General features: G+C 37.7%; 1 protein-coding gene across 1 annotated transcript in view; it reads right to left on the bottom strand.

Annotated features, from left to right (window-relative positions):
• Nucleotides 1-1,640: 1,640 nt before the first annotated feature.
• STRN (striatin, calmodulin binding protein) overlaps nucleotides 1,641-16,328 on the bottom strand; it is a 167,623-nt gene continuing 152,935 nt past the window's right edge. The window contains exons 14-18 of the mRNA XM_006882355.1: nucleotides 9,320-9,487; nucleotides 7,215-7,355; nucleotides 2,729-2,836; nucleotides 2,295-2,381; nucleotides 1,641-2,214 (exon numbers count right to left, since the gene is read on the bottom strand). Of these exons, the coding sequence (XP_006882417.1) occupies nucleotides 2,045-2,214; nucleotides 2,295-2,381; nucleotides 2,729-2,836; nucleotides 7,215-7,355; nucleotides 9,320-9,487 (674 nt within the window). The 3' untranslated portion in view covers nucleotides 1,641-2,044. The remainder of the gene's footprint in view (nucleotides 2,215-2,294; nucleotides 2,382-2,728; nucleotides 2,837-7,214; nucleotides 7,356-9,319; nucleotides 9,488-16,328) is intronic.

Here is a 16,328-nt window from a genome sequence, read left to right as displayed (position 1 = left end):
TTAAAACAGTAACTGGGAGAACAGTAACTCTGTGTTCATCCATCATAAATACACGAAAACAAGAGCTGCAGACTTGAATTTGCCAGAATACTTTGGAAATGTTAGGTTAGCACCCTTCATTCACTCTGTGAAGAACCAAAAGAGGAATTTACTGAACAGAATAAGGAATTCTCTATCTGCATGGGAATGTAAACATTCACCTGATAGCACTTGTCGGGTTAATTCTACTTATAATACAATGGAGTCTCCTGAGCCCACTCTTAACTAAAAGCACAGGTGAAGTGGTCTAAATACTACAGTGGATCTGCACAGCACTTGGGCAGATCAGCACAAGTGTTTAGCTTAAAGGAAAATTTGCCTGTATATTGCAGAATTCAAGATGCAGACAAGCAGAAACTGTAAATAAATCTTGTCAATTATTAACTAGATCAGCAGTATACAAATGCTTATCACCAGCAAGGACACTGCATCAACAACGGAATGTGTGGAGAGCAGAAGACGGGAGTTACGTAGATGAAAACATTTATGGCTATTATTTTCTTACATTTGAGAGCCTACTGAATGAATAGGGGAGTTATTATTTATTTCTATCGTAAAGTTTGGCTCTGTCCTCTTGGGCAAACAAGGAAAAGAGTGATAGTTGTCCAGTTCAGATCTGTATGACAGGGGACCTGGTCCAGTGGGTGTAAGGCCATAGGAAGCCCAAGAGCTGAGAAAATGTGGATGACGGGCAAAGGGGGCTCAGGGAAGCCTGATTCTTGCATATTTGCTGCTTCCTCAAAACAATACTGATTCACTCCTCATGAAGTTACTTTATATTCCAATTAAAGCAACAGGAGATGGACAAATAAGAACCTTTTTAGCTAATAGCATAAATGGAATTCTTCCATTCAGAATTCCAGGAGTAGCTTTTTCTTGGAGATAATAGAGAACTGGAGTGCAAAACATTTGCTTTATTGTGTACTTTTGCAAAAGCAGCTAAGGATAATCTTACTCTTTGGACTGGTAAAACAAAGTATTATGAACTAATTCTGGCTGGTTCCACATAGCATGAATGTGAGAGATAAGAAAAAAACAGATCATCTGAAGTTTGGCCATATGGGTAGTGATAACAAAACAGGAAATAACTTGAGTTGGGTTTTTTTTTTCCTTTCAATCAAAAGCTTAAGATTTCACTGGTAGGATATAATCACTCTGATACTATAAATAGAACATGAACAAAAGTGAAATTTAAAACTAATAGAAATTAAAGAGAGATGCCCTGCTTGTCCGTAAACAGAATCTCAAACCTGAATAAGTTAAATTTTTTAGTAGATGCAGGCTATGTCAACTATTGGTGAGTATGTGACAGCTAAACTTTAGAATGGTACCAAATCTATTGTCAAAAATGTAATGTAATATAATATAGAAATCTGCCTGAAAACTAAGTATTTGTTTAGCATTTCTGAATAGTAATATATTTAACATATTATTGCAGTCGTCGTTCCCCCCCCCCCAATAGGTAAATGCTTTGCCAGTTACATTATGGGAACAGCTGAGAGGAGCGAAATAAAAATTCATTTAACACAGCCTGATCATTAGGCCAAAGGGGAGGTTAGTACAGCAGAAATGGTAGATTACTGTGTTAACTACCTATTATGTTTCACAAGATTCTCAGGGGATAAAGTCCTGTTCTTCCTCTCTTCACCCCCAGCCATCAAGGTCTTGATACAGAATACTAAATCGATTAGCAGGGACACACAAAACTTGGTGTTCGCTCAGGCTAGCCTTGGGATTTTGGGCCACCTCAGATAAAAGCGCCTATTGGGGGGGAAATTTGAAACAGTTTTCAGGCTCATAGATTCAGCTGAGCTTTGCAGCTACCTGAACAAATCTTAGTTTTAAAAAACAGTATATGAATTGCAAAACTATATTTTAAACAAATGTTCTGTGCTCCTTCGGCCAAACAAAAGGGTAGGACGAGTTGATGCTTGCCCTGGTCTTCTGTATCTCTTTGTGCAGTTGATTATTTAAAAGAGCTAGAAGGTAAAGATGATGTATTGTGTCATACAAAGACTTTAGCTAGTGCATCAGCTCCAGCACTGGCTATATAGCATTTAGATGGGTGAAAAGCTACATCATGAATTGATTCTTCAAATTTTTTCCGGTGGGCTGTGAACTCTTGGATACATGTTTTACTTTCTAGGTTCCACAAACGTATTGAACAGTCATGACCTATACGAAAAAGAAAGGAGAAATTATATTAACATGAAAATGAAAAAGAAAAAGAAATAAAAGATAGCTGATGTACTTACTTCCAGACATTAAATATAGGCCATTTGGATCAACTGCTAAACTTGTAACAGCTTCTAGGTGGGCCACCATTGAATGGATCAATTTGCCTTTGGGGTAAAAGAGGGGAAAAATAATAAAAGAGTATTCTTTCTTGCTAATGACCTTCCTCTTTCTGAAAAGATGGCAGTTACTCCTTTACAGTGGTTTTTCTAAATCACTTCACTCTGTGTACTTACTGCATCAGCAGCAGCTTTTCCCACCAGCTAAAGCATCATGTGCCTCCTCCCTCCTGCCTTTACTAGAAAGACACTTGAGTCTCACTTTATGTTTTTGGTTGGAATGAACACAACTTGTTAAACTGTTACCATGAAGCTATCAAGAATCACCAAACTAGCTTACTTATTGTTGTAATGGTTTTCAGTTAACAAGAAAACATTTTTAAATAAAGTCTTACCTGTGTTGTTATCAAAGAATTTGATGTGTCTGTCTTCATGAGCTGTGATGCTGATAGGAAGAGTAGGGTGACTGATGACTCGATTAATTTGGCAGGAAGTAGTGGATGCTAGAAAATAATAGAGTTACAAATGAGTAAAGCTGTTATTTCTTCACATAAAAGAGAAATGAATACTTGCTTAGCAGGCTGAAAAAGTAAATGACGTGACTTTATCTTTAGTTCATTTATTCTGTATTTGCATAATTTCAGTGTTAAGAAATGAGAACCATTTCTCATTCTCCAATGTTCTGTGATATTTTGCTACTTTAATAAAGACCCACTAGAGCTTATATATATATAGGTAATCCTCAAATTTAAATCTTGTCTACAGTCATTACCTAAAGATAATATGACAAAGACAGCTTCTTAACCTTTAAACAGTCCAACAGTTTAGAAATTTACAATATTCAGCATCCTAATATATCAAACCCAATACAAAGCCCCTGAATTGACTGCAACTCACCACTACCTGACAGGACAGAACAGAACAGTGTCCCAAAGGCTATAATCTACACGAACGCAGACTGCCACATATTTTTTTTCAAAGTGGCTGGTAGGCTTAAACCACTGATGTTCCAGTTAGCAACCAAATACATAACTACCAGAATTCTTGGTATCTTATTTTTTAATACAGCATTTAACAGCTATTAAAGCTTTCAAAGAGAGTTCAAGAATGTGCACAATAAGGCATGCAGGCAATGTATCATTAGGTCCACAGCATAGTGAATGACTCAAAATCCAGAAAAACATTTTTGGTTTCCACAAATCAAGGTGTTGTTTGTTTTTTTTTAAAGAAAAAAAACAACCCCAACCTGCTAACTCTGCATTTCTATTCCAACAAAATGGTCTTGCTGCTGTCAGTTGCTAAAGTCAGTTCCAATGCCTGGAGATCCCACACACAGCAAAATGAGACCGTCATACGCCACAGGGTTTGCAATGGCTCGTTTTCAGAAACATCTGGTCAGTCCTACTCTGCTGACACCTGCTTACCATCAAGCAACACCGGAGGCTCCAGTGACACGTATGTGGTATCTGTGCATGAGGGACACTGAACTGAACACCGCTGCCCCATCAGTCATCGCCAACAGTTCCTAAACTATCACAAGTCTACCTAACTTTTCTCAAGAAGTCAATAAATAATTCAAGCTTAACCAGAGATTTTTGTTAAGATATACTTGTAAGAAAAAAGGAAAATGTACAAGTAGTCTCTGACTTACAACAGACTGGAGACATAACAAACCACACTTATTATTTGGGGGGAGGATTTTTTGGTACTTATTACTACATACAATATTGTAGTATATTATGTAGAGTACAGATCATATTATTGTAGATACCATTTGTAAATGTTTAATATTATCATTTATAAAGAAATAGGTAATAAAAGCCAAAAATTTAATTTTTTTTTAAAAAATAAGGTATTCTATTTATGTCATAACCAATTTATAATGTACTCATCATAAAAGAACCCCACCTTAAGTCAAGGTCTGCCTATATAATTATAATACTACTTTAATATATATCAAAGTTTTAAAAATGCATTACAGAAAGGCCGAGTGTTTGCAAAGATTGTCCTTACAAAAGGCATGATTGGAAAAAGTGGAAAATATGAGTATGCATTGTATGTTAAGGCAACACTATTTTGTCAATGTTAAATTTCTCGTTGTTACAACTGCACTGTGCTATGCAAGAGATTATTCTTAGGAAGTTAAAATATATGCTAAAGAGCACAGGAGTATAATGTCTCTCAAATTTACAGATACACAGACAGTGATAAATATTACAAAATGTTAAAAACTGGTTACGGTTGTTGTTAGGTGTCATCAAGTCAACTACAACTACTAGCACCCATGTGAACAAGAGATCTGAACCTTGGCCTATTCTGCGTCATCCTCACCATCTGTTATAGTCCACTGTTACAGTCACTGTGTCAATCCATCTTGTTGAGGGTCTTCCTCTCTGACCCTCTACCTTTTCTAGAATGAAGTCTCTTTCCAATGACTGGTTCCTCTTGACAACATACGATGAAGTACAGTGTGTGTGATGAACTCTGACTATCCTTATCCTGGCCTCTATGGAGTATCCTGGTTACAGTTCATCCAGGACAGACTTTGGTTTTTGTGGCAGTCCATGGCTTATTCCATACTCTTCTCCAACACCATAGTTCAAAGGTATTGATTCATCTGTCGTCCTTATTCACTGTCCAATGTTCAGATGCACAGAAATTGAAAATAACATGCCTGGGATCAGATGCACCTAGTCTTTAAAATTACATCACTTTTCAGCACTCTGGAGTGGCTATTGAGAGCAGACTTGCCCAGTGTAACATGTCTTTCAATTTTTATGCTGCTTCTAGCGTGAATGTCAATTGTGGATCCAAGTAAAATGTAATCACTGACAACTTCAATCTTTTCTCCATCTATTATAATGCAGCCTATTGGCCCAGTGGTGAGTACTTTGGTTTTTGTTATTGAGATGTAATCTCCAATCTTCTACTGCAAATGCTTCAAGTCCTCTTCATTTTCTACATGCAAGGTTGTGTAATTGGCATACCACAAGTTTGGATGAGTCCTTTTCCAATCCTGATGCCACATTCTTTATATATTCCAGTTTCTTGAATTATTTGCTCATAATTAATTACTCATGTGCAACTTCAAAACGAAGTTGAAAAAAATTAAACAAGTCTATAAAAACCAAAATATACCCTTGAGTGCATCCCACATGAATTTTAAAACCATCTCAAGAATAGATTTGATACACTGAAACTTAATGACCAGATAAACTCAGAAATAATATCAAATCAAGGATAAAAATTAGAAGATCTAGATAAAATGGTGGCCAGATGTTCCTGGACCATTTTTGCAACTTTCTGGTTAATTTTAAATTATGTCTTAAAAACCTTGAAACCTTTACAAATCCTCAAGTAAACATAATTTTGTAATGCTATATTAGAAAATATTTATAAGCAACAGGCAGATCTACACTATTTTTAAACTAGTTTTATTGCATTTTTATGATGGTTCTATGACATCTTACAAATGGAAGAGAATCTTTTTCCAGTGTTATTGGCAGACGGGTACTCAACTATTACTAAGTATGTAACGATGTAAATTCTTGCTTATATGCAACTCAGAAGAGCCTAAACAGGCAGATATTTAGTTTCAGTGTTCAGACTAACACAACATTTAACAATGTCATCTTCAAGGTCTAATACTAGAGAATAATAACAAAAGAGAAACATTTTGACATTTTGAAAAAGATATTCCAAATACTCCATTAAATATTCCTAAGAATAGTTTCCATTATTCCAAAATCTAGAATAATTAATACGACAGGAATCACGTAATAGAAGCAAGAAAAAGACACTTATCTGTAATATTTTAAGAAAGCATATGTACTTGACGGTAAATCAGACAAGCATGCAAAATGCAAAGAACATGAGAAATAAAGTCAATGCACGGCATCAATCTTTCTAACAAATCTAAAACAAACCTATGACGTTCATAATCAGCCTGTGATTCACAATTTGCCTCTTCACTGAGTTTATAAGTATCCAATTACCCACTTCAACAACCTTTTACTTTCTCAAACCACTGGTGACATCATTTTGAAGTATATTTTGTATATTTTCAATTGACACAAAACAAATAAAAAAAAAGGAGGGATATTCTCTTACTATGATTAGTTTAACCAAAAGTGTAAAAAAAAATGCCACTGTTATAAAAGAAGACTGACATAGGGGTTCAGGGAACACTGAGAAAGAGGGGATAAATAATGTATACTGCATTGAAACAGATGAGGGAGAAAACTGTTTAAAAGGTATTGATTGGGTATTATTGTCATGACAGGAGTCCAGAACAAAGGCTACATAATGGACTTGTGGGGAGGGATTGTATAACAATTAAAGAATTTTTATTTTACTTTTCAAAGCAGCAGCTCCCCAGTGCTGCCATGAAGCAAGAGCTGCAGCAGCTAACATCACATGTATGTGGTATTATATCATTTTCAAACTATAGTGTGGATTAGGGCTAAAGACAGAAAGCAATAATGATTAAAACATCCTGTAAAAACTAAAAAGACCAATCCCAGAGGTACACGGTTCAAATCCACCAGATGCTCTGCTGGAGAAGGAGGGGGTAATCTCCTCCTGTACCAGTCAGATCTGATTTGACGGTACACGTAAAAAATAATACAATAAAAATTTAAAAAAAAAACAACAACCAAAACCTAAAAAGACTCCATCATGCCCTTTTCACAATCAGTAAAGGCATTTATTTCTGACTTTCTACAGCCAATAAAAAGTTTCTGATTTGGGGTTCTAAAACTGTATACTTGATCTATATTTTAATAAGTATCAAGTTTTGTCAAATTTATTAGAAAAATTTTTTAAATTATGAGAAATGAAAAATAGAAAAAAAAATAGACTATTTAAAACTAGTGTACATACATGTATCCAGGTTGGATTCTAAAGTGAGAATGCGTTGCTGTGTTTCCATGTTAAAGATGCTTGTGTATCCTTTGCTGAATGACGCTACCATATGGCTGGGTTCACTGCTCACTAGATCCACAGAGGCTGGGATTCCCAAATCTAAAAGATCAGAACATAGTCAAAGAAAACTTTAATTAGAGGAGACAGATGACCAATGTGCTTATAATACAGCAAAATAAAAAGTGGCATGAATCAATAGTCTAAAATCATTCAACAGAGACTATTTCCTTTATTACTTTTAATCCTAGGCAATTTTATGATTAAGAACATAACAGATCTGTCTATTACTTAGTTAATGAATTCACAGTGTGAAGTTCATTTTAATAGCAATATAAGAAAATCATAAATTTACCAACCAGAATAGGAGAAGTCAATGAACAGCTTACTAAGTACATTTTTTAAAAAAATCATTCAACATAATTAGTACTAAGAAAATACAAATTAAAACCAGAATGTGTACAATTAAGTATGCTGACAACACTAAGTGATGGTAAGGATGCATCGTCACTGTAACCCTCATATACCTTACTGGCAGTGGTATAAAATGACACAGCCAGGTTTTATACTGTCACGTACTATAAATAAATACCTACTCTGAGTCTCAGTAATTTTAATTTTACTCATTATTAATAAAAATATATGAATGTTCTTAACAGTCTGATTTAGAATAGCAAAAAACTGGAAACAAAACATCCACCAAGAAAAAACTGAATAAGCAAGGTCTGATTTATTCATACAGTAGGATATATATTATTAAATAATAATGAGAAATGAATCATCAATATCCACAACATGTTACGTTGTTATGTGCCGTTGAGTCGCTTGCGACTCATAGCGACCCTATGTACAACAGCCCTAAACTCTGTTCTGTCCTGTGCCAATCACACTGCCTCCGATACACCCATCCCAATTATCCCAGTCACTGAATCAATCCACCTCATAGAGGGCCTTCCCCTCCTGTGCTGTCCCTCTACCCTACCAAGCATGATGTCTCCCTCCTTAAAATATGTCCAAATTGTAAAACATGATGTTCTAAGTGCAGTCAAATCAGAATCAACCCAAAGCTGACCCTTCAGTGGGTTGTCAAAACCTGTAAACGGCACTGGAGACTAACCATCCTTTTCCCATGGAGCAGCTGGTGGATTTGAATTTGGATTGGCAGCACAGCCCATTACTATTCAGCCACCAGAGCTCTGTGAAAATATTACGGTGAGAATACAAAACCAGATACAAAAAATACTGGTTTAATTGTTGTGGGTTTGTGTTTTTGTGGGTTTTTTTTTTACACAGTTTTGGGGTTTGTTTTGTTTTTTACAAAGTTGTAAAACTGATAAAACCAATCTACACTGAAAGGTATCACAATAATGGACACTTGCAGTTGGGGAGGAAGAATAGCAAGGAAGACAGGTGTCAGTAGGAATGTGGGGCAGTAAAAGAAATCTTCTGTTACCATCACAAGTCAGGTATTTATTTATCAAACTCACTGAAATGTACATGCAAGATCTCGGTTTTCCACAACACATAAATTATACCTCAATTAAGAAAAAAATATATATACTTTAAGCAAATACAATTTTACAATTATCCAATAATTTGGAAATTCAAAGCTGCTTTCCTAGCTTTAAAAAAAAACTTCATCACCCTGAAACCCACAGCGTCCCTTTTCAGCAGGAAGTAGCTAAGAGAATACGCCGTCCCCTTTTCCTTATGAATCAGGGTGAAGTCTCTCTCAGGGAGGAGTGATAGGGAATGGCAAAGGACACACCGACAAAGGAGATTAATCAGAACTGGCTTTGACAAGCACTGTGGCAATTGGACAATTAAAACAGACATTGGGGCAGGGGGGGAAAGAAGAACGAACTGGGGATGAGGGTGGAGAAAACAGTGCAAAAATGAATGAATGAAAACCCAAAATCTCTGTAAATGTTCATTAAAACTAATAAAATTTAATTTAAAAAAATAAAAATAAAAAAAACCTTCAATTAAAAAGTAAACAGAATTCATAGAACTAGTTATTAATAGAAGACATAAGAGATTCTGTAAAACAGTAATAAAACATGTACCTTGATTATCATTAAATACACTTAGGGCTGGAGCAACCTCAGTTGTACTCCATAAACGGAGCGTGCCATCTGCTGAACAAGACAGTAAACGTTGATGTGCTGCACTGTAGGCCAGACCCCAGACTGCGTCAGTGTGGCCAAGCAGGGGACCTCGGAGAACAGAAGGATCTAAACCAGACAGCAAGAAGACACAGGAGAAAAAAAGCAAGTCACATATGGATTTCAATCTCTGAGAAAACAAAAACACTTGATAACACAATAAAACATGATTTCTAGTTTACATTCTTTTTTTCTAAGTCTGAAATAACTAAACTTAGGTGTGGAAAAATACCAATGAAGTACCTAAAATATTAAGAATAATATTTGTTTTTCTCCTTAAAATGAGAACGTTCCTTCCTCCTTCTTCTTATTGTTTGGATTTTTAAAAAGCATGTTAACAACAAACTATTTTCATTTTATTTACCTTCAGAGAAACCAAACCTTATATTCCCTCAGGAAGTAAACAGAAAGACCCTTCTCTCCTCTGACCTCTCTCAACACCTTGGATACACCTCCCTTGGGCCATTTATTCTCTTCTATTCTGAATGAAGTCATTCCAGGGAACAAGAAGCCTCTGACATCCTTTAGAGGCATCACCTGAACCCTACAGAAACCCTCAAATTCTCAAACAGCAATTACTGAGATATGGATGGGGCGGATGACTCTTTGTACAGTCTCACGTTAAAAGACAAACTGGAACCTCTAATACATCATTAATCCTCACAATGACTCTAATAGGTAGGTCTTTCAAGATGACTCAGAGATGTTAGGTCTGAAAATGTCATTGATATCAATGTCTCATCTCCTCTCAAACATGTATCAAAAAGACACAGTGTGTGTTGGCCTTATGCTAGAAGCTGGAGTCACAGGCATGATTAAGACGCTATACAATCCTTGTCCACAAAAGCTGGTAGTAGCCAATGTGGTTAGAAGACAAAGGAATCAGTACAATAGTGATAGACACCAACACCCAAGGAGACTAAGTAGGATGATGTAAAAGCTGTTCGGAGACGGCTGAGCCTACAGTATACAGTAGCTGACCAGACCATGCATAAAGAGAAGACATCTCTGGTAAAGGAGGTAGAACCAACAAAATCACAGAAGAAAAATGTAGTGTGGTACATGAAGAAAATTAAAAACTCAGTGTTTGAAACAAGAGTGAATTGTTGTCTGCTGTTACTATTACGTGCCATTGAGTAGACTATGACTCATAGCTCTGAACCTTGCCCTATCCAAAGCCAATCTCACTGTCTGATACACCTGCCCCTATTACCATAGTCATTGTGTCAATCCATCATATCCAAGTTCTTCCTCTCTTGAATGACCTTCTACCCTTCCAAGCATGATGTCCTTCTCCAAGGACTGGTCTCTCCTGGCCATATGCCCAAAGTATGTAAGACAAAGCTTCAAACTCCTAGCCTCCACAGAGCAAACTGGTTTCACCCTCTCCAGGAGAGACCTGTTTGTTCTCTTGGCAGCCCATGGTATGTTCAATATCTTCTCCAGCACCACAACACAAAGGCATTGATTCTTTTGCCATCATTAGTCACTGTCAAGCTCTCTGATGCATAGCAAATAGTTGTGAAAACCATGGCCTGGATCAGATACACCTTAGACTGGCATTGTTGCTCTCCAGCACTCTGGAGAGGTCCCTGACAGCAAACTTTCCCAATGCAATTCATGCTGGTGCCAGGAGTGCTGACTGTGGAACTGAGCAAGCTAACATGGTTTACAATCTCAATCACTTCTCCATCCGTCTATCATGATGCTGCCAATTGTCAAACTGCCAATTTCCTGATGTTGAGCTGCAATCCATATGGAAGACTAGTCTTTACCTTCTGCAGCAAAGCTTCAGGTCCTCTTAAGTTTCAGCAAGCAAGGTAGTGCATTACATAAGTTGTTGATGAGTCTTCCTCCAATCCTGACGCCATATTTCTCTTCACAATATCCAGCCTCCCAAATTATCTATATGCATACAGATTGAAAAAATATGGGGAAAAGACATGCCTAACACACTTCTTCCTTTGATTTTGAACCATGCAGTGTTTCCTTGGTCTGTTCAGACAACTGCTTTCTCATCTAAGTATAAAGGCTTCCCATGAACACAATTAAGTGTTCTGGGGTCCCCATTCTTCTCACTTTTAGCCACAATTTGTTGTGATATGCCCTTAGCATAGTCAATAAAACACAAATAGACATTCCTCTGGGACTCTCTGCTTTTAGCCAAAATCCATCTGACCTTGGTAATGATGTCCTTAATGTCACGGCCTCTTCTAATCCCAGCTTTTATTTCTGGCAGTTCTAACTTCTACTTTTCCAATCATTTTTGGATAATCTTCAGCAAGATTTTTCTTGCATGTGCTATTAGTGATACTGTTCAACAATTTCTACCATCTGTGGGATCACCTTATTTGGGAATGGGAATAAATATGGATCTCTTCTAGTCACTTGGTCAGGTAGTTGTTCTCCAGATTTCTTGGCGCAACCTGGTTAGCACATCCAGGGCAGTATCTGTTTGTTGAAATATTTCCACTGGTATTCCATCAATTCCTGGAGCCTTATTTTTTTGCCAGTTTCTTCACAGCAGCTTGAACTTCCTCCTCCATCACCAGTGCCTCTTGATAGTATGTTGCTGTTTCATGAAATTCTTCTGTGTCTGTCAGCCAATTCCTTTTGGTACAGGGACTCTGTGTACTCCCTTCCATCAATTACTTTATGGCAGGACTTATTAAGAATACATGAAAATTATCCAGATAGCAAAAGTGAATCATTAAATGGTTTCCCAGAAGCAGCAGGGTGGTTGGTGGTGGTGGTAGTGGTAGGTGAAGTACAATTTATAATGACCCTATGAACAAAAAAGATGTGACCCTTGTCCTATCCTGTGCCATTTCATTATTTGTGCTCAATGGAGTAGTCAGTGTCAATGTAGTCATCATCTGATTGGGTGTCTTCTTCTCGTTCACCAACCCTCCACATTTCCAAGCATGAAACTATTCCTTCTCCAAGGAATAGCCACTCCTAACAACATGCCCCAAGTACGTCAGAAGAAGTTCGGTATCTTTGCCTCTAAGGAGCACTACGACTAGACTTTCTCCAAGATATCTATTTGTTCTTTTGGCACTCCTGTGATATTCAGTATTGCAACACCAAAACTCAAAAGCATTAATTCTTCTTTTGTTATGCTTATTCATTGTCCAGCTCTCAGATGCATAGCAAGTGATTGAAAAGACCATTGCCTGAAGGTGCACATTAGTCATCAGACTTACAACATTGCTCCTCAGTAAATTGGAGAAGTCCCTTACTATACTTTCCCAGTGCAATATGTCTCCTGATCCAACTGCTAATTCCACGTGTATCCAAGTAAAATGAAATCATTAATAATTTCCATTTTTTTTCTCCATCTATTGTGATGTTCTCTATCACTCTGGTGGTGAGAAGTTCTGTTTTCTTGACAATGAAATATAATCCATCTTGAAAGTTGTAGTCTTTGATCTTCTCCAGCAAGTGCTTCAATTCTTATTACTTAGCCCAATCAAGGTTGTGTCATATGTATAATGCAGGCTGCTGACGTCTTCCCCTCTGATTCTAATGTTACATTCTTCTAGAGTCCAGCTTCTCAGATGATGTGCTCAGCATACAGATTGATGAGGTAAGGAGAAAGGATACAACCCTGACACACACCTGTCCTGATTTTAAACCAAGTACATAGAGAGAGATCAGCTGGCCCAGTGGACAGAAAGCAATGCTAACAAGCCAAAGGTGGGTGTCTTTTAATCCGCGGCCTTCGGGCCTGTATTTCATTGTTTTTGTTCAGACATTCCTGTAGGTCGTATAGCCCTGGTGTACAAGTTGCTGTACACAGGTCACTTGTGGCAGCTGTGAGGCTGAATACCGTGACACTGATGTGTCAAATGCGTTAATGGTTGCTTGCCCAATGCAGACAGTGTGGGGTGGAGCTCCCCGATTAAAACAAGCTTGAAATCAGGAGTGGCATCCACTTCCGTAACAGCTTGCCTCCAGAAACCCCATGAACCTGGAGAGAGGATGAAAGACACCCAAGCATTGAGGACTCTCCTTCACAGGGTCGGTATGAGTCGCCTGCAACTCAATGGCACTTAAGAACAACAACAGTGTTCCCTTGTTCTATTCAGACAACAACCTCTTGGTCTAGGACTAGATTGACATGAGCATAATTAAGTGCTCTGGGATTCATATTCTTCTCAATGTTAGCCACAGCTTGTCATGATCCACGCAGTCAAAAGCCTCTGCATAGTCAATAAAACATAAACAGACATTCTTCTGGTATTCTCTGCTTTTGGCTAGGACCCACCTGACATCAGCACAATCATATCCCTGGTGCCATGCCCTCATTTAAATCCAGTTCTGCTGGCCTAGTGGTAAGAAGCTGCACAGCAAACCAAAAAAGCACGTTTCGAATCTACCAGGTGCTCCTTGGGAGGAGAATGGGTAATCTCTTCCTGTGCAATTAACTGCTTCTGAAAACTTACTGAAGGGTCACCTATAAGTTGGTTAAAACTTGATGGCACACAAAAATAACTGCAGGGCTAAGTGAATTAGAGTGCAGAATCTGCAGGAAGCAAGGGAAAAGATCCTTCTCCGACAGAGCAGGTGGCAGGTTTGAACTGAGCGCTTTGGATGGCAGCTGCAACTCCTTATCACTAAACCCTAGAACTCACTAAGGGGAACAATTAGGAAACTGGGAAAATGATGATGAGTGTCTTAGCTAGGTCAACAGTAACAAGGTCAGAAAAGAAGGAGTGCACTCAAGAAATTAGATATACAAATTAAATTAAAGTATAAGTAGATAATAGGCTATGAGTAGTGAAACACAATAAGGCTAACCATTAGGTTTCTAGTTTAATAATTCTGACAGTCCCAACTAATTAAGAGTACAGAGAAGGAGGAACAAAACCTGCTGGGATTTACTGAAAATAAAAAAGCCCATCTGAAGGTAGCCTGAACCTTGATGATTTATGAGCCAACAACCTATAAATCCATTTAAGTGGATTTCAAGCTCCTAAACAAAGTTTGTATACAACAGAAAATAAGTTAAGGTCATGGTCTTGATAAATGTCAGTATTGAGGTGACAAAATGAAAGGAATTTATGAAGGTTGGGGAACAAAAATTGTAAGAGACAAGTGTCAAAAAAGTAAAAATAATGGACCAATCTCAAAAAGGATGGGATGGTCAACAGGATCAGACTCAGTCAATAGACCTAATAATGAAAGAATTTTTAAAATACCTCTTGGGTCGGGCAGTTAGGACTGACTGTCTGAAGCCAAAATACAGAGTAGTGATACAAAGAGAATTCATGTACACCTTGATCACCCTTACAATCACTGTTCCAGCTATTGTATCATCCCATCTTACTGCGAATCTTCCTCTTTTTCAATGACTTTTCATTTATCAAGCATGATGTCCTTCTCTAAGGACTGGCCTTTCCTGAGATGTTGTTCAAATTATGTGAGACAAAGTTTTATCATCCTCATGTCTAAGGAACATTCTGGCTGAATTTTCTCCAAGAGACATTTAGTTGTCCTTCTGTTAAGTACATAGCATAACTTACATATATCAGTTGAGAGGACGGAGAGAAAACAAACATTTAAGAATAACAACAGGTGCAGGGGAGGGAGGGAGGGAAAGAGAGAGAGAGAGACAACTGATTGACTGATGGAACCCAGACTTAAAGGGAATTAGGAGAATGAGGTCAAAAGCATTATGAGCTGATCTAAGGCAGAATAAGGAGCAAGTTATTCTCGTACCAAGTAAAGAAAGGCAAGTAACAGAAACATTTAGAAAAGAATGAAAGGAGTGGGTCAGAGGTAAAGAAAAACACTGGTCTCATTTCTCTCCAGAGAGGGAAAGTCCTGGTGAGAGCCAGATCTTTAGGGCAAGGACTCTGTGAATTGCCAGCAGATTATCTTTCACAAAATGTTTATAAAATCATTATCAGGGAGAACATTTATTTATTTATTGACTTTATTATAGTTTGAATTAATTTAGGTGGCAAAATTAGCCTAAACAATGAAAAGAAGTAGATGGACAGATGATAAATATACTGAGAAAGAACAGCCAGGGCCAGATCTCAGTGTGGCACCGGTGTTAGGACAGAAAAACAAAAAGGCACACCCTCTTGCAGTGAGCACTTAGTTTCTGTGAAGTTGCTTTCCAGGCACAGTCTGCTTGTGCAGATTCCATAAGCATGCACAGTTCACCATCCTCTGTCCACTATATGACCTTCCTCAAGAGGCAGCAGAGAGCCCTCTTCTGGGACAGGACTGGAACTAGCGCCCACAAAAACTAAGCATGTGTACCACCTTATAAAAAGTAATGTTCACTGGCCCAGAAGCCGAGATGGAACTCATCAAGAAAAGACTGAATGTGCATGCATCTCATTTCCAGAATCTCACCTAGATGAGTCAAGTTCAGTTCCTAGAAAACTCCCAATCAATGACTATATAAAACTTTATTAGCATTAAGATAAAATCCCACCACTTTGATCCTCTCAGTGTAGATGGAGACTTGACAAAGTTCTTGCTGCAGCCTGCTCCGATTCCTCCATGAGTCTTTTCTCTCTAATAAACTCTATCCATCAAAAGGCAGTGCCTCATCTCCTTATTCTTAATTAGACTTAGCAAGAAATTTCAAATTTGAGGTGCATATAACAATATTTTATGTATTTCTGTAATTTAAGTAGAAACAAAAATAGCTACTTCCTAAATTGTGTTTCCTGAGTGACTTAATGCCAAAAGCTGGTGGTAGATTTTAACATGGATTTATGTTTCACGATACTGTTCGCATGACTAAAAAGCACATCTTAACTCCTGAGGTTAGTTAAATATTCTAGTGTTACATACTTCAAAAGATTTAACTTGTCTTTTCTATGAAGATGGTGCCAAAAGCGAAGAAGGAAGCCCCTGCCCCTCCCAAAACTGAAGCCAAAGCAAA

The sequence above is a fragment of the Elephantulus edwardii genome, unplaced genomic scaffold, assembly GCF_000299155.1.
Source record: "Elephantulus edwardii isolate Elephantulus edwardi_28Jun2011 unplaced genomic scaffold, EleEdw1.0 scaffold00019, whole genome shotgun sequence".
Lineage (NCBI taxonomy): Eukaryota > Metazoa > Chordata > Mammalia > Macroscelidea > Macroscelididae > Elephantulus > Elephantulus edwardii.
The sequence above is the reverse complement of the archived record's forward strand: the minus strand, read 5'-3'. Positions and strand labels throughout refer to the sequence as shown.